Source organism: Contarinia nasturtii, unplaced genomic scaffold (genome assembly GCF_009176525.2).
Source record: "Contarinia nasturtii isolate CC-2019 unplaced genomic scaffold, AAFC_CNas_1.1 Cnas_scaffold_928, whole genome shotgun sequence".
Taxonomy (NCBI): Eukaryota; Metazoa; Arthropoda; class Insecta; order Diptera; family Cecidomyiidae; genus Contarinia; species Contarinia nasturtii.
In genome coordinates, this window is record NW_022198275.1 from 998,288 (window position 1) to 1,025,266 (window position 26,979).

The 26,979-nt window shown below is 35.2% G+C and overlaps 6 protein-coding genes across 6 annotated transcripts; 3 read left to right on the forward strand and 3 right to left on the reverse strand.

The window, feature by feature from the left end:
- The first annotated feature begins 2,717 nt into the window (after positions 1–2,717).
- Positions 2,718–5,289, forward strand: LOC116342862 (kinetochore protein NDC80 homolog). Its single transcript, XM_031770647.1, has 2 exons — positions 2,718–2,891; positions 3,159–5,289. The coding sequence occupies exons 1-2, from the start codon at positions 2,839–2,841 to the stop codon at positions 5,095–5,097; spliced, it is 1,992 nt and encodes a 663-aa protein (XP_031626507.1). The 5' UTR covers positions 2,718–2,838; the 3' UTR covers positions 5,098–5,289.
- A 275-nt stretch (positions 5,290–5,564) lies between these two features.
- Positions 5,565–8,001, forward strand: LOC116342911 (kinetochore protein NDC80 homolog). The gene is made up of 2 exons (XM_031770716.1): positions 5,565–5,726; positions 6,004–8,001. Exons 1-2 carry the CDS (start codon positions 5,674–5,676, stop codon positions 7,892–7,894), a joined length of 1,944 nt encoding a protein of 647 aa, XP_031626576.1. The 5' UTR covers positions 5,565–5,673; the 3' UTR covers positions 7,895–8,001.
- A 320-nt stretch (positions 8,002–8,321) lies between these two features.
- LOC116342917 (kinesin-like protein KIN-7I) lies at positions 8,322–15,447 on the reverse strand. Its single transcript, XM_031770722.1, has 10 exons — positions 15,034–15,447; positions 14,783–14,905; positions 14,601–14,712; positions 14,208–14,439; positions 13,801–14,123; positions 13,133–13,737; positions 12,950–13,070; positions 11,405–12,880; positions 9,258–11,313; positions 8,322–9,175 (listed from the first exon to the last, which is right to left on the reverse strand). The coding sequence occupies exons 1-10, from the start codon at positions 15,191–15,193 to the stop codon at positions 8,438–8,440; spliced, it is 5,946 nt and encodes a 1,981-aa protein (XP_031626582.1). The 5' UTR covers positions 15,194–15,447; the 3' UTR covers positions 8,322–8,437.
- A 290-nt stretch (positions 15,448–15,737) lies between these two features.
- On the reverse strand, positions 15,738–16,673 carry LOC116342820 (COMM domain-containing protein 10). Its single transcript, XM_031770581.1, has 3 exons — positions 16,535–16,673; positions 16,324–16,458; positions 15,738–16,245 (listed from the first exon to the last, which is right to left on the reverse strand). Exons 1-3 carry the CDS (start codon positions 16,564–16,566, stop codon positions 15,780–15,782), a joined length of 633 nt encoding a protein of 210 aa, XP_031626441.1. The 5' UTR covers positions 16,567–16,673; the 3' UTR covers positions 15,738–15,779.
- A 59-nt stretch (positions 16,674–16,732) lies between these two features.
- Positions 16,733–26,224, forward strand: LOC116342819 (nuclear cap-binding protein subunit 1). The gene is made up of 7 exons (XM_031770580.1): positions 16,733–16,922; positions 17,030–18,368; positions 18,442–18,545; positions 24,739–24,980; positions 25,099–25,342; positions 25,416–25,726; positions 25,793–26,224. The coding sequence occupies exons 1-7, from the start codon at positions 16,883–16,885 to the stop codon at positions 25,904–25,906; spliced, it is 2,394 nt and encodes a 797-aa protein (XP_031626440.1). The 5' UTR covers positions 16,733–16,882; the 3' UTR covers positions 25,907–26,224.
- On the reverse strand, positions 18,667–22,680 carry LOC116342818. The gene is made up of 3 exons (XM_031770578.1): positions 22,408–22,680; positions 21,616–21,875; positions 18,667–21,009 (listed from the first exon to the last, which is right to left on the reverse strand). Exons 1-3 carry the CDS (start codon positions 22,447–22,449, stop codon positions 18,771–18,773), a joined length of 2,541 nt encoding a protein of 846 aa, XP_031626438.1. The 5' UTR covers positions 22,450–22,680; the 3' UTR covers positions 18,667–18,770.
- Positions 26,225–26,979: the final 755 nt, after the last annotated feature.

Here is a 26,979-nt window from a genome sequence, read left to right on the forward strand (position 1 = left end):
TGTTGTGATTCAATGTTGTGCTTTGTGTGCATGTTTGCATAAACAAACGGTGAGAATACAACCTTTGTAAACAGTAACAAAATTTGACGTTAATCAGATTTCCTAGCTAACGCTAGTTAATTAATGTTATTTTGATAATTGCTAATTAGTCAAGCCAGTAATACATAATAACTGATTATAGTTTTAACTAATTAGTTGAAGATGTTAGTTAAAAATAATAAGACTAAACTAATTAGTTATAATCTTTAAAAAAAAAACGATGATAATAAGTCATGTTTTTGACTAAGCAGGACTCTGGGCTGATCCTTTCTGGATGTGTTTTAATTCATAGGTAAAAAAACTTTATAGTTGATCTTAGGCTAAGGGCAGTGTTATGCACCAGAGTATTGAATGGAACACCAGCCGGTTAGTTTCATACGCGAAACAACATTTCTCGATTTCGATTACAATTAAATTGAAACTAACTTTTTTCTATTACTGCTTCAAATTCCACAATCAGCTTAAACATGTTAGGTGCCTTCCAACTTATTATAATTAAGAACGACAAGCTCGCTATCGCTGTAACCAATCCATAAAAGCAATCCGAATATTCTTGCATCGTTTGTGCTTCGATTAGAAAGCCCATGAACGTCAATATAACTGATATCAGTGATACAAGAAATGCGGCCCAAAAATTGGCTCTTATCGAATGATTTTCCAATGCTTGAGGCTGATATACGCCCAAATGTTCAAACATTTTTCGTGTCGTTTGAAAAATTTTCATAATTTTGTTTCTGATTATTTTTGATCCAACTTGAATTTGAAATGATTGGAAAACGTTTCGGGGGTTTATTTTCTAGAAATATTTTGGAACTTCAATAGGTGTTGATACTATGAAATTTCTCTTAAATTCAATTTTCTTCAGTTTTTTGAAAACCAAAAATGAATTCAATGATTTTTGATTTTGTTATGACCGATTGAAATCACAAGTGTAAGATGGATCCCACAATATTTACAAAACGATTCCGTTAAATCAAGTAAATAAGGAACGAGTATAAGTTTATTATTTTGCGACCAAGTGCAATGAGATCGAGAACGTAACTGAAACCATTATAAAATTCATTATATTTGAATTGAGTTTCATTTACTGCTGTATAGTGGACACGTTTGCTTCAACACATTAACAATTTAAGCGTTTTTCATACCAGGTGGAGATACATCCAGATTTTAAAACTGCAATTACGTGACAAAAGTTTGTTCTAAATGGTTCTAGGGGCATTTGCAGATAAAATTGGATATTTCATATAAATGCAAAGAGAGCATATTGTATCTAAGTCAAGTATATGTTTCCATTCATACAACGATGTATAAAATCGTATATAAAACGAATTAAATGCCCCTTGAAATTGATAAATAAATTGTTATCGATTCATTTTGGATCTTATTGAAATGTGCTGTAGTAGTCAAGAAAAACAGAAACAAATGTTCGATAAAATACAGTTCTTCCGTGCACACCTGAAACAATAAAAAACTTCAGAAAATATAAACAACTGCTCTGCGGTTCCTTGAAGTCTCATACAAATCAATTGCAACAAGGATATTTTCACGTAGTCTGAACAACATATGCATTTTTTAATGTTTTGAATCTATTTTCATCGGCAAGAATCGTACGATGTTAAAGAATTGTCCAAACACGTATGTAAAATGATAGAGGTGACCTTTCGTTTCATTTGTACAAGAAAACATGGCGATATTCATAAAAGCGTCAATTAGAAATTAAATATGTTCCTTAATAACAATTTTCTTCCAACCTGGTCTCAAGGACGGTGTTAAACCTAAATATGGAAACCATCTATTGATTGAGGCACGTGCGGATGTGTTCAAAAGCAATAAAAATTCACATGCACTTAGTGCAATGCATCAAATTTGTAGCTATCAATCAGTACTTATATATATTCTTTTCTCAAATCTTTTGGATTGTATCGTGCAGTGTGGATCGAAGGTTAAAGTCAGTTTATTTTTAAATAAGCATTTAAAATGAGAACTAGGCGACCATCGTCAAAAAAAAGATTTATTTGAATGGATAAATGTTCACGAGTACAAATTGTTATTCATTAATTCATTTGTGAAGGCATGACTTTTGTAAATAGAGCAAGGGGCAAATCACTCTTAAAAAAGTAATTTTGAAATTAGTTCACAATTAGTTTGCAATTACTTTTTTCCCTGCAATTACCAATCTGTCAAAATTACTTTTCATATAAAAATAATTTTGACAGATTGGTAATTTGAGCGAAAAAAGTAATTGCAAACTAATTGTGAACTAATTTCAAAAATTACTTTTTAAGAGTGATTTCCCCCTTGAAATAGAGCAAAACAAATGAAGTAATCGCATATAAGGATCTGAATGTTCTTCTCGTGATATTTCATTAAAATTGATTATTATGATTTTATCATCCTAGATGTTGGATTTGGATCAAATTTTAGCCTAAGTTAAAAGATGCGTGCAATACAGAAATAAAAGTTGTTCCATTTCGTGCTTGATTAAATTTAATAATTAAGCACAGAGAAATTTCGATCTTATACTATTCGCAACATCAATTAATGAATTCAAATTTATATGGATTGCTGTAATTTGTATACTAGAATCTGGCAACACCACAATAATTACTTTTGATGTAGTTTCACTCAATGACACCGATGACAGCGCCAACACAACATTGTATAACTTAGACGCCAACGTCATTTCAAATACGAACGGTCGCAAATCAATGCAACAATATCTCAAAACATTCAGTTCAGACGTAAATACGAATATAAAATCCAATATTTTTGTTTTGCTAATGTTTATTGTGATAAAAGATGGCTGAACGAAGAAAGCTCACTTACAGCGCAAAAAAATCATTTTCTGCCAGGTTTGTACAGTGATATTTTGTACAATTTTTATGTTGTTTAGAACAAAATGTAGTTTGTCTTTTTTTATGGAAATGTGTTTATGTGAGATGGCAATGAAGCTCTTGTGCAAACTATTGAAAGTGCATGTTGTGTTGCAAAACAAAACGAAATAATTTTCGATTATCTGAAATTTTCTTTAAAAAAACTACTCATCGAATCATTCAGTTTGTTGTCATTTGAATTAATCTTCATTCTTTAATTATATTTTTCTCCTCTTTTTTCAACAGAAAGAGTAATTTGCCGATGTCAACGAATCGTTCGTCTAATGTTCTTCAAACACGACCATCAAATATATCCCGACCATCATCTGGTGGTCATCGACTGGGAGTCACATTGAGCGCATCTCGACCATCAAGCGGGACCCGGCCGTCAAGTGTGACCCGGCCGTCTAGTGCCACACGGATAGCACGTGATACAGCTATACGTTCATCTGGTGGCTTACGTCGATATGGTAGTGATAATTATTTGAATACACCGAGTCGTTTCACATTATCCACACCGTTGCATGGTCGTTCGCCGGGTGTACGACGTTCAATAATGCCGCCAGATAGTTCACGAAAATCAAAACATGAAAACATACTGAAAGTACAAGAGATTCTGCAGCAGGATGAAGCATTCTTTGCTGATTTGAATCTCAGAAATGGTGGCTTGAAATCGATGACCATCAATCAATTTCACATGATCATGGATCATTTTGTTTATTTGATTACTGGAAAAGATTTGAAAACATTCACACCGAATACCAACAATGATATGAATAAGAAACCCGATGAAAAACGCATCACCGCCGAAGGTATTTTAAATTTTTTGGAACAAGTACAGTATCCGTTCACAGTAAACAAATCAGTGTTAAAAACACCAAATGCACCGCACACATTTGATCAAATTGTAATGATGTTGCTATGGTTGGGTGATATTAGTAGTATATCCAACATTGCCGCTGATGACGCACTTATCCATCAGTCTTTATTGACGCGAGATGAACAGTTTCCAAATGAAGAATACACCGCAACCTTTTCGAAGGCGATGCAAAACGGTTATCTGTTATGGGACAAAGATAACGATGAGCATGATATTCTCATCAAACGTCTGACAGATGGTTTAATTGCCGCCAAATTAGATAATAAAGTGACTTCAGAAGCGGATCTGCAAGCATTAACTGAAAAGTTGAAAATCAAATCCAAAGAATTTGTTGATAATCCAGTTCAATTGAATAACATCCATCAATTTGAGCAATTGGAATCTAAATATCTCGAATATGAAACAAAGGAACATGATTTAATGAATCAACTTAGAGATAAACGTGATCGGTTGGCCGCTGTTAATGTACTTTGGAATGATAAACGTGCCAAAATGCAGCAAACTCAAACACAAATCCAAGCACTTGCCATTCAAATTCAGCAACAAAAGTACAACATCAATGATTACAAGAAGTTGATCGAACAGATGACATTATTGAAAGCAGAGGTTTCTGCACTTGAAAACGAGAAACGGCTTGTTCAAGATGAGGAATCTAATCAATTGATCAAACATGCACGACTTGTAAAAAATGTTTCCAAAGCAATCACTGATATCAACAATCGCGGCATGCAAATCATAAAAGTGCTTAATAATTCACGAGAATTCGCTGACTGTTATGGCGATCGTGAACTGAATAAATTACATTTGCCGGCAACGCCATCATTGAAGCAAGTCGAACAGGTTAATCAAATTTTCTCGCAAATTTACAGCGCGGTTGAAGTTCAAAAGTACGAACTAAAATTGGAACTCGATCAAGCCATCAATAAATTAAATGTTCTCAAAGCGGAATCGACTGCATTGGCCAAAGAACTTCAAAATTCCCGTGAAAAGTATGATAAACTCACAGATGACTACAAAATATTGGAGAAAAAGGCTGCGATGAAAAACCGAAAGAATGACAATTCGACACGGGACTTGTGTAAGCAAGCCGATGATGCAAAAGCAAAACTTCAATCGTTGAAAGATGAAATTGTTGCAGCACGCGTAAAAGAAACGGAGCTTGCAAAGGAAAACGCCAAACTTATGGCAGACGGTGAAGCACAGGCGAGAATAATTATCGAAGAAAAAGAACGTCTGGCCGATCATTTGGATGACATTGATAGAATGCTCGATGCAAAGTTAGAAGGTCTTGATTATCCGAAATGAGTACAAATCATATTTGATCTGATATTGCCATTGTATGGCTTCGTTGATTTTGTTGTAGTTCGCATAAATATTTATTTAATATCAAATCTTTGAAATGGTTCGTTATCGAAATGATAATTGCAGTTCGTTCTTTTAAAAAAGTATTCATTTAACTTTATCAAAATAAATAAAATCACATCACAATCATTCAAACATTTATTTGTGTTTACAATTATTTCTATTCAATATTTGAATATGCTCTGAAGAAATGTTTGGTTGCATACATCATTTGCCATAGTGAAATGAAAATGAAAACAGACGCATCAATGGTAACTAAAACTTGATAAACTGAATTATTTAATGCAATATTTTTGATCTGAAAAAAATCAACAGACAATACTAATATATTCCTTCAAATTAGTTTCTCATACTGACACCGCTCACAGCGCCACAAACACACTGTTTCACGCATCAAACGTCAAAGTCATTTCAAATACAAACGGTCGAAAAGCAAGCGACAGCATCAATATTACAAACCAAAATATGTAAACAAAGTACAATATTTCTATTAGGAAGCGGTATTCATTGAAGAAAAAGATGTTTGAACGAAGAAAACTCACATACAGCGCAAGAAAATCGACTTGCCCAAGGTATTTTTTTTATTCATATTTTACCCGATTTTGTGTGTTTTTTCTCAAACAAAGTGTTGTTCATTTACTATTGGAAATGTGTTTGTTTATCCAAGACTTTCAAAGACAATGAACTCTAGTGTGAACTCTTGAAAATGAATGGTGTTCAAATAGACAAAGATATAATTTCAAAAGTGAAACTTCACTGAGAGAACTGACCCATTGATAAATTAAATATGATTTTTTTATTTGTTTTCTTTTGAATGGCTCACATTATGTTCCAATTTATCTTCAACAGAAAAAGTAATTTGCCGATATCAACGAATCGTTTATCAAACGTTCTGCAAACAACAAATCTTACACGACAATCAAATGTATCCCGACCATCATCTGGTGGCCATCGACTGGCAGCTCAATTCAGCTCAACTCGGTCATCAAGTGCCACACGACTCTCAAGCAATACAGCTGGACCTTCATTTGGTGGTTTACGTCGATATGGTAGTGATAATTATTTGAATACACCGAGTCGTTTCACATTATCGACACCGTTACGTGGTCGTTCGCCGGGTGTACGTCGTTCGATAATGCCGCCAGACAGTTCACGAAAATCAAAACATGGAAACATACTGAAAGTTCAAGAAATTCTGCAACAGGATGGATCATTCTTTGGTGATTTGAATCTCAAAAATGGTGACTTGAAATCGATGACCATCAATCAATTTCACATGATCATGGATCATTTTATTCGTTTAATTTGCGGCAAAAAATTGGTTTCATTTATCAAAAAAGATGATCCGAATCCGATTGCTGGCATTTTAAATTTTTTGGAGCAAGTACAGTATCCGTTCACAGTCAACAAATCAATGTTAAAAACACCAAATGCACCGCACACATTTGACCAAATTGTCACTATGTTGCTGTGGCTTGCAGATATTAGCAGTGTTTCAACTATTGCTGCCGATGACACACTTATCCATCAGTCTTTATTGACGCGAGATGAACAGTTACCAAATGAAGAATACACCGCAACCTTTTCGAAGGCGATGCAAAACGGTTATAAGTTATGGGACAAAGATAACGATGAGCATGATATTCTTATCAAACGTCTTACAGATGGTTTAATCACCGCCAAATTGGATAACAAAGTGGCTTCAGAAGCGGAACTGCAAGCATTAACTGAAAAGTTGAAAATCAAATCCAAAGAATTACTTGATAATCCAGTTCAATTGAATAACATCGATCAATTTGAACAATTGGAATCCAAGTATCTCGAATATGAAACAAAGGAACATGATTTAATGAATCAACTTAGAGATAAACGTGATCGGTTGGCCGCTGTTAATGTACTTTGGAATGATAAACGTGCCAAAATGCAGCAAACTCAAACACAAATCCAAGCACTTGCCATTCAAATTCAGCAACAAAAGTACAACATCAATGATTACAAGAAGTTGATCGAACAAGTTTCAGTATTGAAAGAAGCGCTTTCTTCACTTGAAAATGAGAAACGGCATGTTCAAGACGAGGAATCTAATCAATTGATCGAACATGCACGACTTGTAAAAGATATTTCCAAAGCAATCACTGATATCAACAATCGCGGCATGCAAATCATAAAAGTGCTCAACAATGCACGGAAATTCGCTGACTGTTTTGGCGATCGGGAACTGCATAAATTACATTTGCCGGCAACGCCATCATTGAAGCAAGTCCAACAGGTCAATCAAATTCTCTCGCAAATTTACAACGTAGTCGAAGCTCAAAAGTACGAACTAAAATTGGAACTCGATCAAGCCATCAATAAATTGAATGTTCTCAAAGCGGAATCGACTGCATTGACCAAAGAATTCGAGAGTGTACAGAAAAATTATGAGATTCTATCAAATGAGTATAAAACATTGGAGAAAAAATCTTTGGTGAAAGGCAGAAAAAACGAAAATTCTGTTCGGGACTTGTCCAAGCAAGCTGAGGACACAAAAGAAAAACTGCTGTCATTGAAAGAGAAACTTATGGTGGCACACGCAAAGGAAAAAAAGTTGGAAGAGAAAAACGCCAGACTTCTGACAGATGGCGAAACACACGCGATGAAAATTATTGTTGAAAAACAACGTTTGACTGATCAGTTGGATGACATTGATAGAATGCTCGATGCAAAGTTAGAGGGTCTGAGATATTTATCGCAGAGTTGAAATCACCTCATGGAGGTATGAGAAAATTTGGATGAAATAAGATGTGTTTAAATATTAATATTCGTTTTTGGTGGTCGCCCAAAAAAAATGTTCGCATTTATATTAGATGTTTCGTGTTTACAAATCATTTGCAATACGTATATAAGTTAAATGAATTAAATATATATATTATTTACAACTTTTTATAAATGATGTAAGAAATATACATTGGACAAATTTGAAATAAATATAACTGCTGAAATTATTGTGTGAAATAATAAATAGTGTTCATAGTTCAATATGAAAATCCATGTTGAAAGAAAATTCAATAATTTTGATTTTGGTATTTATTTTAAAATCTTTATCGGAATGATTTATTGTTAATATTTGCTTAAATTTGTATTTTTGATTCTTTCATATTTAAATCTAGCTTTTGTTCTTAGCTATTAATTTACCAGAAGATATCATATTATTCATAATTATAAACATACATATAACATTCTCATTTTATTGTTACCGGACTAAAAAAACACATTAAAAAAGGAAGCAAGAGAGAATTGCAAATTATTTGTTGATGGGGACATTTTCATTGTTCGATGCATTTACTAGCTTATTCAGTCTTTCAATTTCTACTCTACGATTGTCGCATATACTCTTTGCCATTTCATATTTTCGTTTATATCGAGCCAGATCTTCTGTAGTTTCTTTGAAACTGGCCAGATTTTCTTTCATGGTTTCGAGCTGCGATTTCATATCCAATTCATTCTTTTCAAAACTGGCAATTTGCTTTTTGAATTCTTCAATCTCGTCCCAACGATGATTGCAAATGCGTTTCATGTTTGTGTATTTCGGTTGAATTTCTTCCAATAATTTAGCTGTCTCGATGCATTTGCTTGACTTTTGGTCAAGTTCGATTTTCATATTTTCATATTTGACTTTGAGTGAATTGTAAGTGGTTACAGCTTCTTCGTAGCCTTTTTTATATTTTTCAGCTCTTCTATTAACACGTTCAAAGTCAATTTGATCAATAAATGTTGGATTTGTTTTCGATACGTCAGTCTGTATGGCAGCATCCGATAATGATGGTTTGTACAAAGCGATAGCGTTTTTAACCTTCAATTTTTCGTGTTTATCGCATAGATTTTCATAGTCGATATTAATTCGGCTCAATTTTCCTTTGGTTGCTGATAGTTCGGCCTTTAGTGTTTTCACTTCGGCTTGTAATTCATCGACGCCCGTACTGAGACGGAATGTTGCGTATTTTGCTTCGATAATGACCAATTCTTGCTTCAGTTTTGTTATCTGCGAAAAAGAGAAAAAATACGAAAAAATTAGAAAAATGTGTCATAAAAATGTGGGAATAATTTGAATTAAACGTGATTACTTGTTTAGCCATATCGCCGCAGGCACATTTCTCGTCGACTGCATCCGTTTGCGTGCCATAATCAATCATTGTCGAATCAAAACCAGAAATACGTCGTGTATCATCGTGAATGCTTTGACGTTTTATCTTTCGTACCGTACTTGTGGACTTTCTGAATTCGGCCACCTCATTTTCGAGCACCGCTTGCATTGATTTCAATGTTCGATTTTCTTTCAATAAACTCTCAACGTCTACATCACGATTATCACGACGCCTTGGACTTTGTGTTTGCCATGCATCTGAATGGGTGCCAGCCAATGTTGCATGTCGTTTACCTTTAACAGCATTCATTTCTTCGACCAATTTTTGCTTTTCAAATTCAAGTTTCTCCTTTGATTGTTTCATGGCAGCCAGTTTACTTTGAACACCGTTCATCTCTTCTGTGTGATCACTGACTTGATTTTGAAGTTTTTTATTCAGTTTCTCTAGACATTCTTGTTCTTCTTCGAGCACATTGATTTGATGCTGAAGATCATTTATTCTCGTTTGATTTTGTTGTTTCAAACGCTCATAGTTGGCAATGATTTCTTTCAGCTCAACAATTTCCTTTGACGCTTGCATTGACTCTTTTTCCTTCAGCGCCACTTGGTCGTTCAGCGTACTTTGAATTTTATTGAATTCATCTTGAGTTTGCTTTTTGGCTTGCTCATGCTCAGCAATAACTTCTTGCAATTCCGCAATTTTGCGTTCGGTTTTGTTCAATTTCTCCAGAGTTTCCGTCTTTAAAAGTTCATACTGGTCGGCGACTGTTTTGAGCTGTGTAATCTCTTCCAATGAAGCCTTTAGTTCAGCATCTTTTTGTACAAGCTTATCATTCAATTCACGTTGAATTTTATCGAATTCCTCTTTAATATTGCGCACTGAATGTTCCGAATTGGCAATAGACGCTTTAAGGTCAGAGATTTCCTTTGTTGCACCATCTAAATCCTTCTCCTGTAACGCAAGCTGGTTTTTGAGTTCACTTTCAATTTTGTTCAGTTCAACTTGATGTTGCTTTTCCGATAGCTCATGATTGGCAATAACTTCTTGAAGTTCGGTGATTTTCCGTTCGTTTTTCTGCAGTTTATCAAGTGTTTCGTTTTTCAAGCGCTCATATTGATCTGCGACCGCTTTGAGCTGAGCGATTTCTTCCATTGAACTCATTAGCTGGGCATCTTTGTCCGTCAATTCATGCTGGATTTCAGAGATTTCACTTGTCATTTTCTCTTTCAGTGTGGCTTGATCATCAATTTTACGAAGAATTTGATTCATTTCTTCTTCATTTTGAATTTTGGCTCGCTCATGACTGGCAATTACTTCTTGCAGTTCGGTGATTTTGCTTTCGTTCTTATGCAATTTCTCTAAAGTTTCATTTTTAAGGCGTTCATATTGATCGGCAACGGTTTTGAGCTGAACGATGTCATTCATCGCATTCTTCAGTTCAACATCTTTTAGAGCGAGCATATCGGCCAATTCACGTTGGCCTTTTTCGAATTCGACCTGGTTATTGGAATTCAAATTTTCGGAACTGGCAATGACCGCTTTAAGTTCAGAGATTTCGTTTAATGCACGATCAAAACCCTTCACCATAAGAGCCAACTGATTGTTAAGTCCCCATTCAATTGTGCACTGTTCATCTTGATTTTGTTTCGAGGAATTCTCATGATTGGCGATTGCTTCTTGTAATCCGGTGATTTTGCACTCGTTTTTATGCAGTTTCTCTAGAGTTTCGTTTTTCATCTGTTCATATTGATGAACGACCGATTTTAGCTGGACGATCTCATCCGTAGCATTCTTTAGTTCAGCCTCTTTTGTGGTGAGCTTATCATCCAAATCACGTTTCATCTGATCGAATACCACTTGAGCAGTACTGTTCGTATTTTCAGAGTTTGCGATGACTATTTTGAGGTCAGCAATTTCGTTTGATACACGATCCAAATCCTTCTCTGTTCGCGTAAGCTCATTCTTTAAACTGCATATGAGCTGTTCGTTTTTGTCTTTGGCATCTTCTAATAGATTGCACTTTACTTTGAGGTCTCTGTGAAATTCGAACAAACAAATGAAATGATATTGGTTGATATTTGATTTAAAATGACGTAAATTAAAAAAATAAATAAATAAACGCTCACTTTAATTCGTTAAAACTGGCGATAAATTTATCAAGCAGTTTGTCGTCGAATGGATGTTCCTCAATTGACGATGATATATCTGGTTCAACGGTGCTTGAAATTCGCTTTAGAATCAATTTAATTCGTGCGGCGTATTTGTCTCGCTCCTCGTTGGCTGATTTCAACTGAATTGTAAAATCGTTATTTATCGATTCGTCTTGTTTTTTAGAATCGTTCATAACAGACATTCGACTATTACTAAAGCGTCCAGATCTTCTCTTACTGATGTTAACCTGAGGCGTATTGCATATTGATGTTGAATTTCCCATTGAAATCGTTTCTGTATCATCGTTAAACACACTGAAATTAATCGTATCATCAAATTCGCTTATTGTTTTCTGTAATTTCAAGTGTTCAATCTCTTGTTCGTAGGTTTTCAATTTCAGATCGTTGTATCCGGTGCGTAAAACATCCATTTCCTTCATGATGCAATCAACGGTCATACGTGCCTGATTCCAAGCATTCTCGAGCATATTGTTCGAATGCTCCAAATTTCTACAATAGGCCAATAAATCATCATGCTCAATTTTTACGTCCAAAATTTCTCTCTTTTGCTCTTCAATGTCAACTTCAAACTCTTTAACTGCTACTGTTTGCTTTTCTGTTAAACCATTGACTTCTTCACGATGACTATCGGCTAATGTTCTTAGTTCTGTCGAGTGATTATCGATGGTTTGCTTCAAATGTTCAATTTCGGTCGTCAGAGAGCTCTTGATTTGTTCATGAGATTGCAATTCAATTTGATAATTTTCTTCTAACTTTTGTATCTCGTTGGCATGAGCTTGAATTAGCGTCTTGAGTTTAGCTTCTGAATCGGCATTGTTGACAGCAAGCGTTGAGGCCAATTCGGATTTGACTTTTAACTCTTCGATTTCTTTGTTCAGGTCATCACATTTTCCCTTGAGATGATCATTCTCTTCAATCATGTCCACCAACTGCGATGAAGTGACATCGTATTCACTTTGAAGAGTTTTGAATTTGTTCGCTTGTATTTCGGCACGATCAATGGTCTCTTGAGCTTCAGTAAGTTTTTCAGTCAGCTTTGCATTCATATTTTCCAATTCATCTTTATGATTTTGATCATCTTGCCACAATTGAGTTTCCAATGACTTAACCTTTTCCGTCATGGTAGCCAATTTTTGTTTAAGTACTTTCATTGAGTCATCATTGCCAACTTGCTCAAGCTGCTCAACCAATTCCTTTTCTCGGCGTTTAGCACGATTTTGATGTTCTTCGTACTCGTATTCAATGCTTGCTTTCACCTGTTCGGCCAAGTTCTTTGCTTTAACGGCCGACTCCATTTCAGTTTTGGCTTCTTTTGCTTCACGTTCGGCCACAACCAATCGGCTTTCAATGTCACTTATTTTTTGACGCGTTTCATTTAGCTGTGCACTCAATGCGGTGATCTCAATTGATTTTTCCTTGATGTCTGTTCGTCTGAAAGAAATAAGTGCCATTTTTTAAAAACTTTCTATACGAAAAATATATCGATTGTAAAATACGTACAATTCTATTGATTCTGTTTGATGGAAATGTCGAGCCTGTTCCAATTCATCTTCGAGCATGCGAATGCGTTTTTCTTTGTCCAATGCAATTGGGCTGGCAACCGATGAATGCGATTCGGTTTCTAAAATTGATATCAACTATTAGTTTTCATTTCAAAGATAAAAAGATTTAAAATCAGCATACCATTCGTTTTTCCCATGATTTCTTTGAGTGATTTAGGTGTTTTGAGCAATGACCGTCGGGCAGAATGATGTGGTTGTTGTGGTGTTTTCACCGATCTATCATCCGATTCGACGGATTTTTTCAATTCGGGACGACTGGGAAATTTGTATAATGCTGAATCCGATTCATCTTCATCGATATCGACATAAGGCATTCCGAGCGTTTCATTCAATAGGGTGCCCCAGTCTGCATCGGTGCATTCAACTTCACGGCCCATATCACCAAATCTCATGTTACAAACCGCCCTGCTTTCGGCTGCATTTTCAACTATCCTTGGCAATGGCGATTGTGATAGAGTTGGCGGTGGCATGGTGTTTGGTGGGCATGTCCTGCGACGTTGTAATGCAACCACATTCTTTGGCTTCTTTGTTCCTCCAATTATAATTTTTTTCAGCATGTTCAATTCTTGTTCTTTCTTTTGATATTCGGCAATCTCCTTCAATTTCTCTCCTAGCTGAGCTTCGAGCTGAATGATTAATTTTTTCGCTCGTTTCACTTCTACCGCATCACTCACCGTCTCATTGATTACTGGTTTATTTTCGATTTTCTTGGCTCGTGTGGCAAATCTATAGCAAATAAATTGATAATTAAGGCCAATTCAATTGGCATTGATATGCATTTTGACTTACCCAAGTGTAAGATTCGTTTCTTCCAGCGCAGCTGATGTTATATTACAAATCATTATCGTCATCGCATTACCACCGAGTGACGTTGCCAATATCCGTGTCAGTTTTGAATCACGGTAACCAATGTGCGTTCTTACTTCTGGATCTTCACCTAGCTTATTGATAACTATGCTGAGTGTTAGAAGACTTTTATTGATATTGCCAGCTTCTTTAAGTCGTTCACCGGTCGCACCAGTTGAGTCTGCTCTTTCACTACCGGCCAAGTCCACCAAATTCAATACGCTTACTTGTGATGCACCATCACAATCCAAAACCGATTCAATACCCTGAAAATTTTGTTTTTTACACAATTTGGTATGTAATTAATGTATAATGCGAATAAAAACTATCGTATTTTATTCGTTACTTACAATTTGCAAAATTGCATGCGAACGACTGGACTGCACGTTCATATTTGTTTCGGCAACTTTTCGATGATTATTTCCATTGTCGACCCATTTTAAAATCTCATCTTCAGTTGTGACATTTTTTCCGGTGCATCCAAACTTCAATTCACCATTAGCGAACTCTTGAATTTTTATTTCTCTTCTATCGTCCAACAAATCATACACTTTTTCGTTGTAAATCTCGAGATAATTAACTCTGGAAATAAAGACGACAGACAAAAATAAATTAGTTTATTGCAATCCTTGAATTACGTTGAAAAAGTAATGCATCAAAATAGTTGGCCGGAATTATAGAAAGCCAGAGCTTGTTGAATGTTTTGTACTTGCAATTTTTTTCCCCACAAAACGAATACTTACTTGACAATGAATGACCGTTCACTGTGTTGCATGATCTCGTCGAATATATGTCGAGCCGCCAATCGAATGATTCCAACATTTTTCTTGTCACCGACCATAGTGTATGTTTTGCCTAAAAACAAGACACACATATGCACATTTAGCGAAATACAAACCAATTGAATTGGTGTTTCTATACATACCCGATGACGTTTGACCATATGCAAATATGGTGCCATTAAAACCTTTCACTGACTTCTCGACAATCGGTTTGGCCACTTGGTCGAATAACTCTTGTGTTGTTGAATTCTCATCGTAAATATGATCTGTACAAAAGGCACATAGAAATGAGGTTAACATTTACACGGAACCAATCAATCAATAATGGAAAAAATGGACAAAAATACTGGAGAAAATTGAAATGTCTTTTGTCTTCAAAGCAATGCAAACATACCGAATGTGTACCGTTGATTTGGCAGAAGTGGATTGACACACTCAATAGTATTTCCTTCAATTTTCCACTGACTTGTCTGACTTTTGTCTCGTTCGCGTTTGATTAAAGGTCGTGATTTGATGACCACTTTAAAATTGTCTCGATTGTCGACGTTTGCCATTTTCTAAAATAGACTCATTCTAACATCGATAACAATGAAATATCCAAAAATATGTCTGTTTGTTCAAATATAGTTTAAAATTATACACGGAATACACGAGAACAACATTTACACACGCCGCAAATATGTTAAAATCACTTAATAAACTAAATACGCAACGCAATAATGCAAATGGGAAAATTGCGAAATAGAAGAAAAAATGCGTTGTGTATTGTTGAACAAACGGCGGCTTGGAATGGAATGTCGACTGGTAATTTTTCAAAAATCTGTACTAAGACAGATGAAACGAAATTGTTTTTCAAGCAGAGTTTATGATATTCTGTCACTTGCATACGCACACACCCCATAAGCAAATGGCAAAGAGTGAGAATGAGACGACTGCTGTGTGTGTGCTAACGCACCATAGACATTATTTGTTCAGCGCAGGGTTGGGCGCATTGTTCTAAACTGCTACAATTGCTTGTTCGAATGTGAAATGCATCAGGGTTGTCGCATTTGTCAAATAAGAAATGGCACTTTCATATTGCCAACAATTTTGTTTTTCCAAATATACATTATTTATTTGACCCATTAAAATTTTAAACATTTATTTTGCATTCCGCAATGTATCAATTTCGGTTTGAATATTTTCAATTTGATTGTATAGGTCTAATAATTCGGCATGATTCATTTCAAAATTGATCGGTTCGCCACTTTGACTGTTTACATTGTCCACTGATGTATGTAATTGCAGTTGAGCGATCGGTATTTTCTCTTTTTGCTGTGGTTCCGATGATAATTGCAATTTTAATTTCCACCCAATGTGCTCCAGCTGATTCGATTGACCTGGTTCGTCTTTATTTTCCAAATTATCGAGAATCGGTTTCATATTTTTTATCCACAGTTTCATAATAACATCGATTTTACTGTCTTGTAATTGAAGTTTTTCCTTCAGTTCAGATTGTAACTTTGTTGGCTTCATTATGAACGTCGACGTACGTTTCAGAATGTATGACAATGTTTTGATTAACAGCAGAAAATCGGCTCTTTCAATATTCACAAGTTTCTCAAGCCTGAAACCGAATACAAAAAGATGTATTTTGTCATTGAAAACAATGGTTTTTTGTATGCATAAAATTAAATCTCAATACTTTTCTAAGCCATCATCTTCGGTGTCAGCATTTGCATTTTCGCCGGATAAAGACATGTTTTTGTGCACATATTTGATCACCGTTGTGAATGTATCATCATTAAGCTGATTAATGATTTTTATACCATCAGCCGCCCTAAAATCACAAAATCAATAATGTCAGCAAATTTGACTCAATTTTTGTAAATTAAAAACAAAACAATAATCAGCACCGTTCAGTGATTTTGATCCAATTTAAATACATGTTTTCTTCAACACAATGTTTTTGCTCTGTTTCCTCTGTTCACTTCTATAATTCGTTTACTTTGTTTCTGTTATGTTGACAGAAAAGAAAAAAACTCCATCAAACAAAAACTAAACTGCTATAAAATAGCAACCAAACAAATGCGTTCATTTTGACAGATAAATCAATGTACGCGCTGTGTGTCAAGCCATTGGCGTAAGTCAAACAGAGAACACTGAAAACCGACTACACTACACATATTTGCGGAATATTTGAGTAATTTTCAATTTGTTTTTTGGGAAATTGTGATTTTGTTTAATTTTACAAGCAAGTGAAAATGAATCGACGACGTGCACATGGAGATGACGATCCATACGGTAATTATAATTGGAATAAAAATCATTAAAAAAAATCATATCAAACATAACCTCATTAAACAAAAGAAAATTTTCACAATTTCTTTATCGATTTGTGTATTTTTTAGATCGTCAAAATCGTAAACGACGCCGTGTGTCCGAGAATCAAGAGATTGAAGATCGTTTGGAGTCGTTGATTTTACGTGTTGGCGAAAAAAGTACGTCAACATTGGAATCGAATTTGGAGGGTTTGGTTTCCGTGCTGGAAGCCGATTTGGGAACATTCCGCATGAAAATTTTGCGCATTTTATCGGAATGTGCGATTCGTATGCCCGAAAAGTGTACCATCTACACGACATTGGTTGGCTTGTTGAATGCGAAAAACTACAATTTTGGCGGTGAATTTGTCGATCATATGGTGAAAACATTCAAAGACAGTTTGAAAGGATGTAAATGGGAACCAGCACGCTATGCGCTTCGATTTTTAGCCGATTTGGTGAATTGTCATGTAATTTCGGCTTCGTCATTGCTACAATTGCTCGACACAATGATCGATGTATCGAACGAAGATACGGTGCCACAGGTACGACGTGATTGGTATGTATTTGCCGTTTTGTCAACATTACCATGGGTTGGCCGTGATTTGTACGAGAAGAAGGAATCGGCATTGGAAAATCTATTGGTTCGCATCGAAGTGTTTCTGAACAAACGTACGAAGAAACATCATAATGCGTTACGAGTGTGGTCAGTGGACGCACCACATCCACAAGAAGAATATTTGGATTGTCTTTGGGCACAAATTCGTAAATTGCGTCAAGACAATTGGGCCGAAAAGCATATCGTTCGTCCGTATTTGGCATTCGATTCGATTTTATGCGAAGCATTGCAACATAATTTGCCAGCAATAAATCCACCACCGCATAGCGATAGCTACATTTATCCAATGCCATGGGTAGTTTATCGCATGTTCGATTACACTGATTGTCCGGACGGACCAATTTTGCCAGGGGCACATTCAATCGAACGTTTCTTGATCGAAGAGCATTTGCATCACATCATCGAAACACATCATATGGAACGAAAGGATTGTGCTGCACATTTGCTGAATTTCCCATACAAGAGCAAAATTCCACTCGAATACTGTATCGTTGAAGTGATTTTCTCCGAATTGTTTCACATGCCGACACCACGATATCTTGAAATTTGCTACGGCTCCATTTTGATTGAATTGTGTAAATTGCAACCGTCAACATTGCCACAGGTGTTGGCACAAGCCACCGAAATTTTGTTCATGCGAATCGATTCGATGAACACATCGTGCTTTGATCGATTTGTCAATTGGTTTTCATACCATTTGAGCAACTTCCAATTAAGATGGTCATGGGACGACTGGGATAGCTGCTTGTTACGCGAACCAGAGCATCCACGGCCAAAATTCATTCAAGAAGTTCTACAAAAGTGTCTAAGGTATGTGGATTTTTAAATTTATTTGAAGTATGCGAAAGGTGAATGTAATTTATTTCGATTTTTTATTGGATAGATTATCGTATCACCAACGAATCAAAGAAATGATGCCACAAACTTACGAGAAACTGATACCAGAACCACCGGCACCATCATACAAATACACATCGGAAGATGCAGGTATGAACTCACATTTTTTTACTCTTCTTTGTCTTCTTTTTACTATATTGTTGTCGGAAGAAATTTTTTCAAATGAAACAGACAACGCACAACGATAGGGTTTAAAATAATAAATTACCTTTATTTAACTATTTTACGTGCTTAAAAATACGAAATGAAACCATTCCCTTAGAACGAATCGAAAAAATAATCAAAAATTAACACGAAAAATCGGTTCGAATCGCCTTACTGTTCTAATGATTGTGCAGTGGTGGATGAATTGTCAGCTATATTTTTCTCAACTTTTCTTACTCGTGCGACACGACGCAGTTTGAGATTTTCTCCATGTTTACTGCTATTTTGCACCATTTTTGTTGATTTCTTTGGCATTACCGTAACTTTTTCTGCAATGTGTACGCTCACCGATTTCCGAACACTTTGTGTTGTTCTCGGTTGTTCTTCAATTTTCGGCACATGTGTTGTTGAAGCTGTTACCCTCTCACTACTTTCATCGTTAAATTCCTGAGTTACACTTGTTGGTGCAGCAGCCGTTGTTGTCGTTACTTTACGTAATGTGAGTTTTCTTCGATTGGCATGTGATGGTGGTATTTTCTCTGGTCTTTTCACCAGTTCACTGTTCGTTTTATACTTATCTGAATTTCTCAATCGTGGCCGTTTTGGCGTCCATGACGGTTTTTCAGTGGTGCTTGTATTCTTTGAATTTTTGTATCGGTTTTGTGTCGATTTTTTCGTAGTTTTCTGCACAATATTCTCAATGCTTGGTTTTCCAAACGATAAACTGTCATCATTGTCATCATCACTGTCGTCGCCACTCTCTTCGCTAATAATCACTTTGATTTTTTCGTTGTGTTTTCGATTTGATTTTTTTCTCGGTGTCGATTCATCAACATATGGAATACGAGTATCGGCGCCAGAATCAGGTGGCGGCAATTGAGCATTTATTGAATCGGGAAATGGTTTACTCTTATCCTCTGACTGTGAACTATCAACTTGTGTTGTTGTCACAAAATTGTATGGCGTTGTAAAACTGGGATCGGTATTTGTCGAAGTGGTTTGATGCACTTCCATTGGAATATCATATGATGAAAAGCCATCGCCTTCAGTTTGCAATGGTAATTGTGATACAAACCCAGCGTCCGCATCATGAATATCACCATCGATTCCACCAGGAACACTTGACGATGGTATGTCCGATGGTGTTGCTAATGGGCCATGATAAATTGGATCTAATTCCGAATAAATGTCGTCTCGATAAGGATAACTACCTACAAAATTGAAATTCTGTTGATGCGGATGCTGTCCAAACCAATACGAATGTTGATAATTTTGATTTAATTCTGCCGGCTGAATGCCATTTGTATGCGTATACTGCTTATTATAATGAGTTTGAATTGATGGTGCCGGCGATCTATTCAAATTTATCGCATATGTTGATGGAGTCGAGGTTATGTCAATGACATGGGTATGCCTAACTGGGAATTGAATCAATTGATTTCGATTTGAATGATGCACAAAATTATCCCGTTTAACTTCACCATCCAAAATTGATTCGCGGTTATCATCGTAATGACCTCTGTATGTTGTTGGCCGAATGAATTCGGTTCGTTGTTGTTCTTGAAAATTCACATGGTTTGGAAATTGGAATGGGGTCTGAGATGTGGTTTGTAAAATCTCACCATAGCTATCAAGTTGACTGTGCACCCGTGGTATGGACACTTGATTTGGTGGTACGACATGGTTATTTGGGAAATTCAATGCATTGTATCGATCGGGAAATGTGGCCAACTTCTCGTAATGGCTCGATTTAAAGATCGGCACTTCATTTTTGTTGAGGAAATAGTGATGATGCACATTCGCATTTTCAGTGGCCACTTCTTGTGGATTGTGTACTTGATAGCGAACATCTTGTGTCGATCCTTTGGCATAATATTCGCCGGTATTTAAATTGTCTTGATCATATTGTTGTGATGGATGTGCACGATAATCTAAATTGAATGGCTGTTCTGCATTGTCATAGAGAGTGTTGAAAATTCTTTTCTCCATTTTGGAAAGTTTTTTCTTTTTAACGACGGCCTCTTCAAAGAATTTCGGATAATCTTGATCTCTCAGGAGAAAACTTCGAATATTTGCGCTATGATCATCATTTCTTTTGAACAGAAGTGGACTGTTCTGCAAGCGACGTATCGTAAATTTCAATTCATATCGATAGCCGCGCTTTTCATCTCGATGACGAATTTTATAAACTGACCAAAATGCCGTTATATTATGTTCATCGATCGACTCTTCCAGACAATATTTTATACAGTTATCATGGATTTCAACCAATTGAAATACGCCATTTCGATCAATCTCAAGCTTTCCATTCACCAAATTGATCACATCACCAAACCGACTATTTCTATTATGTCCATTGTTCAGTTCGAGGAATCTTGCCAGTTGAATACTTTCCTCGAGGATTACATCACTGCAAAAAAAAGAGTAGTAAGTGCCAAAGAAAAGGTAATTAATATAATGAGCGTTTGTGCTACAGAAAAATGAACAGTAAAAAATTGATGTTCGAGTGAAATTCGTTCCAACGGCTGCGCCTCATGCAAAAAATGAAGTGACCAATTAAAAAATGTCTACGCACAATTTTCTTAACGCCTTTTTATTTTGGGTCTAGCCATATTTCAATTGTTTTTGTTTTTATTCATTTGCAACAAATACGTGTAATTGTTTTAAGTGCGTCCAAAAAGCAATCGAACCTTTGGAATTTAGTAGAATGTAAGTGGTTGCACAAAATAAACGGTTTGTTTTAAAATCAAATTGTTAACTTTTTCAACCATAAAAATGCAATAATTTAACGCTGTCATTCGCATGGCCATAGTCAGGTTGCATGCTCCGCTCCAAATTGTGCAATTAATTTTTTTTAAATCAATTTTACGATTATATTGTGTCATTCAACTTACAGAGATGCGCAATCATTTGAATTTCACATCATTTTTTATTCTTCTTTCATATCAAAATGATACAAGATTCCGTTTGAAATAAGGTGCATTTTTTTCCTGCGTTTATCATTTGCAGATGTTACCTTGTGCTTGCGTTTGAATTGATTTTATTGTTAAGCATCAGATATAATGAATGCTTTAACGGTTCCAACCATCGATTTTCCACGTTCTGCTCAACGATGTAGTCATCAATGTTGTTGTTATGCCGGTTACGGTCTATCTCGTTTGCCTCGCTGGGATTATAATATAACGTTTTTCCAGCCACTTGAGTCATTTGATTTGGTGTAAAGATTACATCTCGTTCAATATTCAACATTCGAATATTGTCGAGCCCGGAAAACATCTAGATAAAAAATACAAATTAAATTAACCATCAGAAATATTACAGATTTTCATTTGTTTGATCAAATATACTTCGGTTTTCTAAAGGGAGAGAGAGCAATTTTTTATTAGTTTAATTAGCCTTTTTTTAGCTTTCGCTTTTTTACTTCAAAATGGAAAAAAAATCAGAAAGTTTCTTTTTTCAACGAAGAATTTGAATTCAAAACCCAAATTGTTGATTTTTTTGGTTCTTTTTTTTCTCTTCAAATCAACGAATATCAATTATACGCTTCTCATGCATGTTGATTTTGTGGTTGCCTAATTAGAAACGTTCCGTTAGAAATGAAAGACAAACAACAACAAGAAAACTCGATCAATCGAAACAAAAACAATGAGTGAAATTAACAAATCAAACGGACTCATCGCGTATTCAGAAATGCAATCGAAAAAACGCGGTACTGTGAGTGAAGACAAAAAACAGGCAGACGAATAAAAAAAACCAAAGAATATTTGACAAGGCCAATTCTTAGCAAATCGAATTGATTTTCACTTACAAAGAGTAAAATAAACAAATGACACCCAAATCGGTTGTCCATTGTTTTTTCCGTCTGTTCTCTTTCCACCAAAATTATTTGCACGATTGTCACAAAAAGAAACTTCTTGCACTTCGAAAAATAGTAACCTCTTGCACCTTACACTAGACGATTAAAAATTTAGCATTCACAGAGAAATACGTGATTTTTTCTACAAACAAATCCAGAAAAAGAAACCAAAAGACACATCAATACCATTCAGCGGCCGAAAATAAACTAAACATAATGTTTTCTATAGTAGAATAATTCCAATGAAACGAACACATGAGCCCATTTGAAGAGTGGTAAAACTTGAAAGATCGATTTGTAAGATATAGCGTCTCCTACTCCATGTTCCGTGGAACAAGTAATTCATTGAATAGTTTGATGGTTGTTGGAAAGGTAACGCAAACGACACACGCTAAACGTGAGGAAAATCGCATATAACCCGAAATTGTATGATTATATTATTGCAATATTTTACGCTAGCTGCACAGCTCGACTCGCGATTCTCGTATGAATTTCGTGAAAAAAATAAACATATTTCCATTAAGCAGAAAGATATGTGCACATACGTGCGACATGCATGTGATTCTCCGTTTTTTTCTTCGTCGTCGTTGTTTGCGGTGAAAAATTCACAAACAGTGCAAATGGATCAGCTTAGCAGTAACTGTATGAATTTCGGAAACATCAAACCAAAATGCTTATGTTTTTAAGCCTATGACTGCACACAATAGATTTTGTGTTTATATGGTTGTTGCGATTGCTGATTGAAGAGAGTAAAAGAAAAAAAAATGCGACATCATATTTTCATCGTCCGGTTGTCGTATATTTTTCGCGTGCTGTAATCGCAAAGTAAATAACATGTAACACGAAATCACAGAGAATTTGATAATAATAAAAAAAAGTAAGACATTTCAAGTGGTTGCATAAAAACAACAGTCTTTCACTATTTCGGTTTTTGTGAACGCATGCACTAGAACAAACAATTTCAATACTTTCATACAAGTTTTACCCTTTCTTTCCGCAGTTGACAACAATTGAATTGAAATTTTAACGTCCAAACTTCATTTTAAAAATGTAAATTTTGTTTCGAAGCGATCTTAATCAGCGATGCTAATAACAAGTTAATTACAACGATGGACAATATGTACACCAAAATCCACATGCCGGAAATGAGTTGAAAAATTCATCTTTTTCAATAAATTTCCTTGTGGAATTGAGTTGTGTGTCTGAATACATTGAATCAAATTCACATAGAATTCCTCAAGACAATTTCGATTTAATTTTGAACACGTGAGAATTTATTAAAATCATAAATATTCAACAGCAAAAAACATATTTTTTAAGAAATAGTTTACGCATATAAGAACATTCGCCTATTGGATGAAAAAAAAAAAACGGAAATAGATCGCTGATATAATTGAATGGTATTTGAAAAATTGAATAAAATGGAAGGTGTGCGATTTTTGCGTTTTTTCATAGCAAATCGACCATCAAAAATGGGTTCTCACACACGAATGTGAATGTTGCCACTTGAACGATGTTCAACGGGCAAGATCATCACATAGATAAGGTCGAATAATTGACTTAATGACACACAGACAAATCGCTTTGTGCAATATTACGAGCAAATAAATCATTGGCACGACTCGCAAAAATATACGATTTCATATTTTGTAAAGACAAACGACCGTTAGTTGTATTTTTATGCAATTTATTAGACCAAACAAAGGTCAAATTCTGATATACCTATCGCATTCATACCATTTTGCGTGGAAGTGTGCAATTTTTCATTTACCCAAACGTTAAATCACTTCACCTCTATAGACGCACGATATTGCAAAAATTATAACGAAATTGAGCCATATGCTTTAGTTATGCATAATAAAACAGGAACCATTTTACCTTGTTCATCATTGCAATATGATCGCACACATGTCCAAAATCATAAACACCAAATTGTCAAATGAAATTCTTTCGCGTGAAGATGTGCGATCTTTTGCAAAACAAAGTTTCATCACATAACATTCTTGGCGCATCACATACCACATTACACAATTCGAGTAAACCAACACTAAAATTATTTATGGATGATAATTTAATTACATTCATTATGATGGCATCAAATGACTATGCGCGCCCATTGATTTTTATCAACATAGCGAATAAATTCAAGGGTGTATTGCACAAGAAAAATTCTGCTCCGAATTATGTGCATGAAATTTTTTTAATTTAATTTTTATGGAAAAATAAAAAAAATGCATCTGTTCAATTTGATTTCAATCTATTTGTATTTCTGTTCGTTTTTAGCTTCGTTGCCCGGAACAACAACGGCCCATCAGCTTGTACAAGCCATTCGCCAAAAATGCACAGCTGACGAGGTTCTAAACATTTTGAATGATCTTCCCAATCCAGAGAACGACAATGAAATGGTTGAATCAACATTTAATCCATTGAAAATCGATGTCTTTGTTCAAACATTGTTGAATTTGGGCTCAAAAAGTTTCTCACACAGTTTTGCGGCCATCGCTAAATTCCATCAAGTTTTCAAGGTGAATAGTAATTGATTTGCATTAAAATTAACGTAAAACGATGCTCACGAACGTGTTTTTCGTTTAATTGAATTATTTTAATTGATTTTAATTAGAAGTTTTTTTTATCTTGCCATAGACAATTGCCGATTCGGAAGATGCACAGATTTGCTTATTGCACAATGTATATGAATTGTGGGGCACCCATCAGCAAATGTTGGTGGTTTTGATTGATAAATTGCTTAAGACACAGATTGTCGAATGTTCGGCCGTTGCAACATGGATTTTCTCTGCAAAGATGACAAATGACTTCACCAAAATGTACTTGTGGGAAATTCTTCATTTGACCATTAAGAAAATGAACAAACACGTCATCAAACTGGGTAAGTGAATGGACTTTGAAAGTATTCTGAGATTGTTAGTAATTGTGTATTATTTATCTTTGACTCATAAAAGGTACGGAATTGGCTGAGGCAAAAGAGAAATTGTCACGTGTTGAATCATCATCAGACGATTCGGAGGAAGAAGGCACAAACAAACGAAAGAAAATCGAAGTTGGTGAAAAACCAACCGAAGAAATGGTCGAAAAAATGGAAGAAAAACTCGATGCCGCAAATGTTGAACAGAAACGTTTGTTTTTGATTGTGTTCCAGCGATTCATTATGATTTTGTCGGAGCATTTGGTGCGTTGTGACAGAGACGATCAAGAATATGACACCGACTGGTATCGTTGGACTATTGGCCGATTGCAACAAGTCTTCTTGTTGGTGAGTATAAAAAATTTGATGAAATTAGTCAAGAAAATGCCTAAATAAAACTTATTCAATTTGCAGCATCACGAGCAAGTGCAAAAGTACAGTGCCACATTGGAAACATTGCTCTTCTCGTCCGATCTTGATCCGCACATTTTGGATGTGTTCCAGCAATTCGTTGCCCTACAAGCTTAGATAAAGAAAATTGTTTGTTTCGATCACGGTGGATCCTCAGTTTTTATAGAATCTAGGCAAACGACCACTTTTTTTATTATGATTATTGTGTTGAAGACATAGAATATTTATCGATTTGAAACAAAACCGAATGGAAAATTATTCAATTGTATTGAAATAATTATAACTCGACACACTCTTATCACTTTTGCATTCAACATCTAGAATTAGAAATAAGATGATAATAATTATTATTCAAAAAAAAAATATCTATGGACGACTTTCGTCACGAAAATTAAAACGATCTACTTTCCAAAACAAAACCATAATTGAATCGTTGCGGCGAAACAGTAGCTCTTATTTTTCTCCAAATAATATTTGTATTACAACAAATAAACTATTCATAAAAAACTTTATGTTGCAGTATTATTTGGAGAAGAATAAGAGCTACTTTTTCGCCGCAACGATTCAATTGTCAGTTGAAGTTAAAAATAAAATGAAGCAATTGTGTATTTTATTGAAGACATTAATGGAAAATGTACAATTGTAAGCCGTACAGAAATGAATAAATAAACTGGAGTAAAGAACAATCGGTTGTTTTCATTCTTTTTCCGTACATAACGTACATATCTCCTTCTTCTAGAGCGGATCCAATCCATTAAATAGAAATCAATTTAAAAAAAAAATCAATGAAAAAAAGTAAATAAAAAGCGCTTCGTGTAAGATTTTTAACTTTTTTTATTAGATTTTCTCAATTTTTTTTTTCAGATACATAAATTGCAGAAATACATATTTTTAGGGGTGATGATAATAGCTTACTAGAATTTATTTTAATTAGCTCTGATGTTCTGTAATAAATTCTATTGTATTTCCATATGCATAAGTCTGTTGTTGTTGGTTTTTTTTTGTTGATTGAGGGATAGTTTTTCTTAATTTTGTTGTTGTTGTTGGTATGTTCTATTGAATGTTTTTCTTTGTTATTGAATAAGTTTGAATGCGGGGGTACCATTGACTACATCATAAAAATTGAGACACGAAGCGAACATGGATAGTGTATGAATTTCTTGATGGATGTTTTATTTTGTTGCTGTTAA

Bases quoted from the DNA above. Each gene is read 5' to 3' on its own strand.
- LOC116342862 (XM_031770647.1), top strand. From the start codon at position 2,839: ATGGCTGAACGAAGAAAGCTCACTTACAGCGCAAAAAAATCATTTTCT. The intron at 2,892-3,158 runs GTTTGTACAGTG...TTTTTTCAACAG, and splicing joins AAAAAATCATTTTCTGCCAG to AAAGAGTAATTTGCCGATGT.
- LOC116342911 (XM_031770716.1), top strand. From the start codon at position 5,674: ATGTTTGAACGAAGAAAACTCACATACAGCGCAAGAAAATCGACTTGC. The intron at 5,727-6,003 runs GTATTTTTTTTA...TATCTTCAACAG, and splicing joins AGAAAATCGACTTGCCCAAG to AAAAAGTAATTTGCCGATAT.
- LOC116342917 (XM_031770722.1), bottom strand. From the start codon at position 15,193: ATGGCAAACGTCGACAATCGAGACAATTTTAAAGTGGTCATCAAATCA. The intron at 13,738-13,800 runs GTAAGTCAAAAT...TATTTGCTATAG, and splicing joins GAAACGAATCTTACACTTGG to ATTTGCCACACGAGCCAAGA. The intron at 9,176-9,257 runs GTAATCACGTTT...TCTTTTTCGCAG, and splicing joins GCGGCGATATGGCTAAACAA to ATAACAAAACTGAAGCAAGA.
- LOC116342820 (XM_031770581.1), bottom strand. From the start codon at position 16,566: ATGTATTTAAATTGGATCAAAATCACTGAACG. The intron at 16,459-16,534 runs GTGCTGATTATT...TTGTGATTTTAG, and splicing joins TGGATCAAAATCACTGAACG to GGCGGCTGATGGTATAAAAA. The intron at 16,246-16,323 runs GTATTGAGATTT...ATTCGGTTTCAG, and splicing joins GAAGATGATGGCTTAGAAAA to GCTTGAGAAACTTGTGAATA.
- LOC116342819 (XM_031770580.1), top strand. From the start codon at position 16,883: ATGAATCGACGACGTGCACATGGAGATGACGATCCATACG. The intron at 24,981-25,098 runs GTGAATAGTAAT...ATCTTGCCATAG, and splicing joins AATTCCATCAAGTTTTCAAG to ACAATTGCCGATTCGGAAGA. The intron at 25,727-25,792 runs GTGAGTATAAAA...TTCAATTTGCAG, and splicing joins TGCAACAAGTCTTCTTGTTG to CATCACGAGCAAGTGCAAAA.
- LOC116342818 (XM_031770578.1), bottom strand. From the start codon at position 22,449: ATGGACAACCGATTTGGGTGTCATTTGTTTATTTTACTCTTT. The intron at 21,876-22,407 runs GTAAGTGAAAAT...TTTTTTATCTAG, and splicing joins ATTTGTTTATTTTACTCTTT to ATGTTTTCCGGGCTCGACAA. The intron at 21,010-21,615 runs GTAACATCTGCA...TTTTTTTTGCAG, and splicing joins AATTCAAACGCAAGCACAAG to TGATGTAATCCTCGAGGAAA.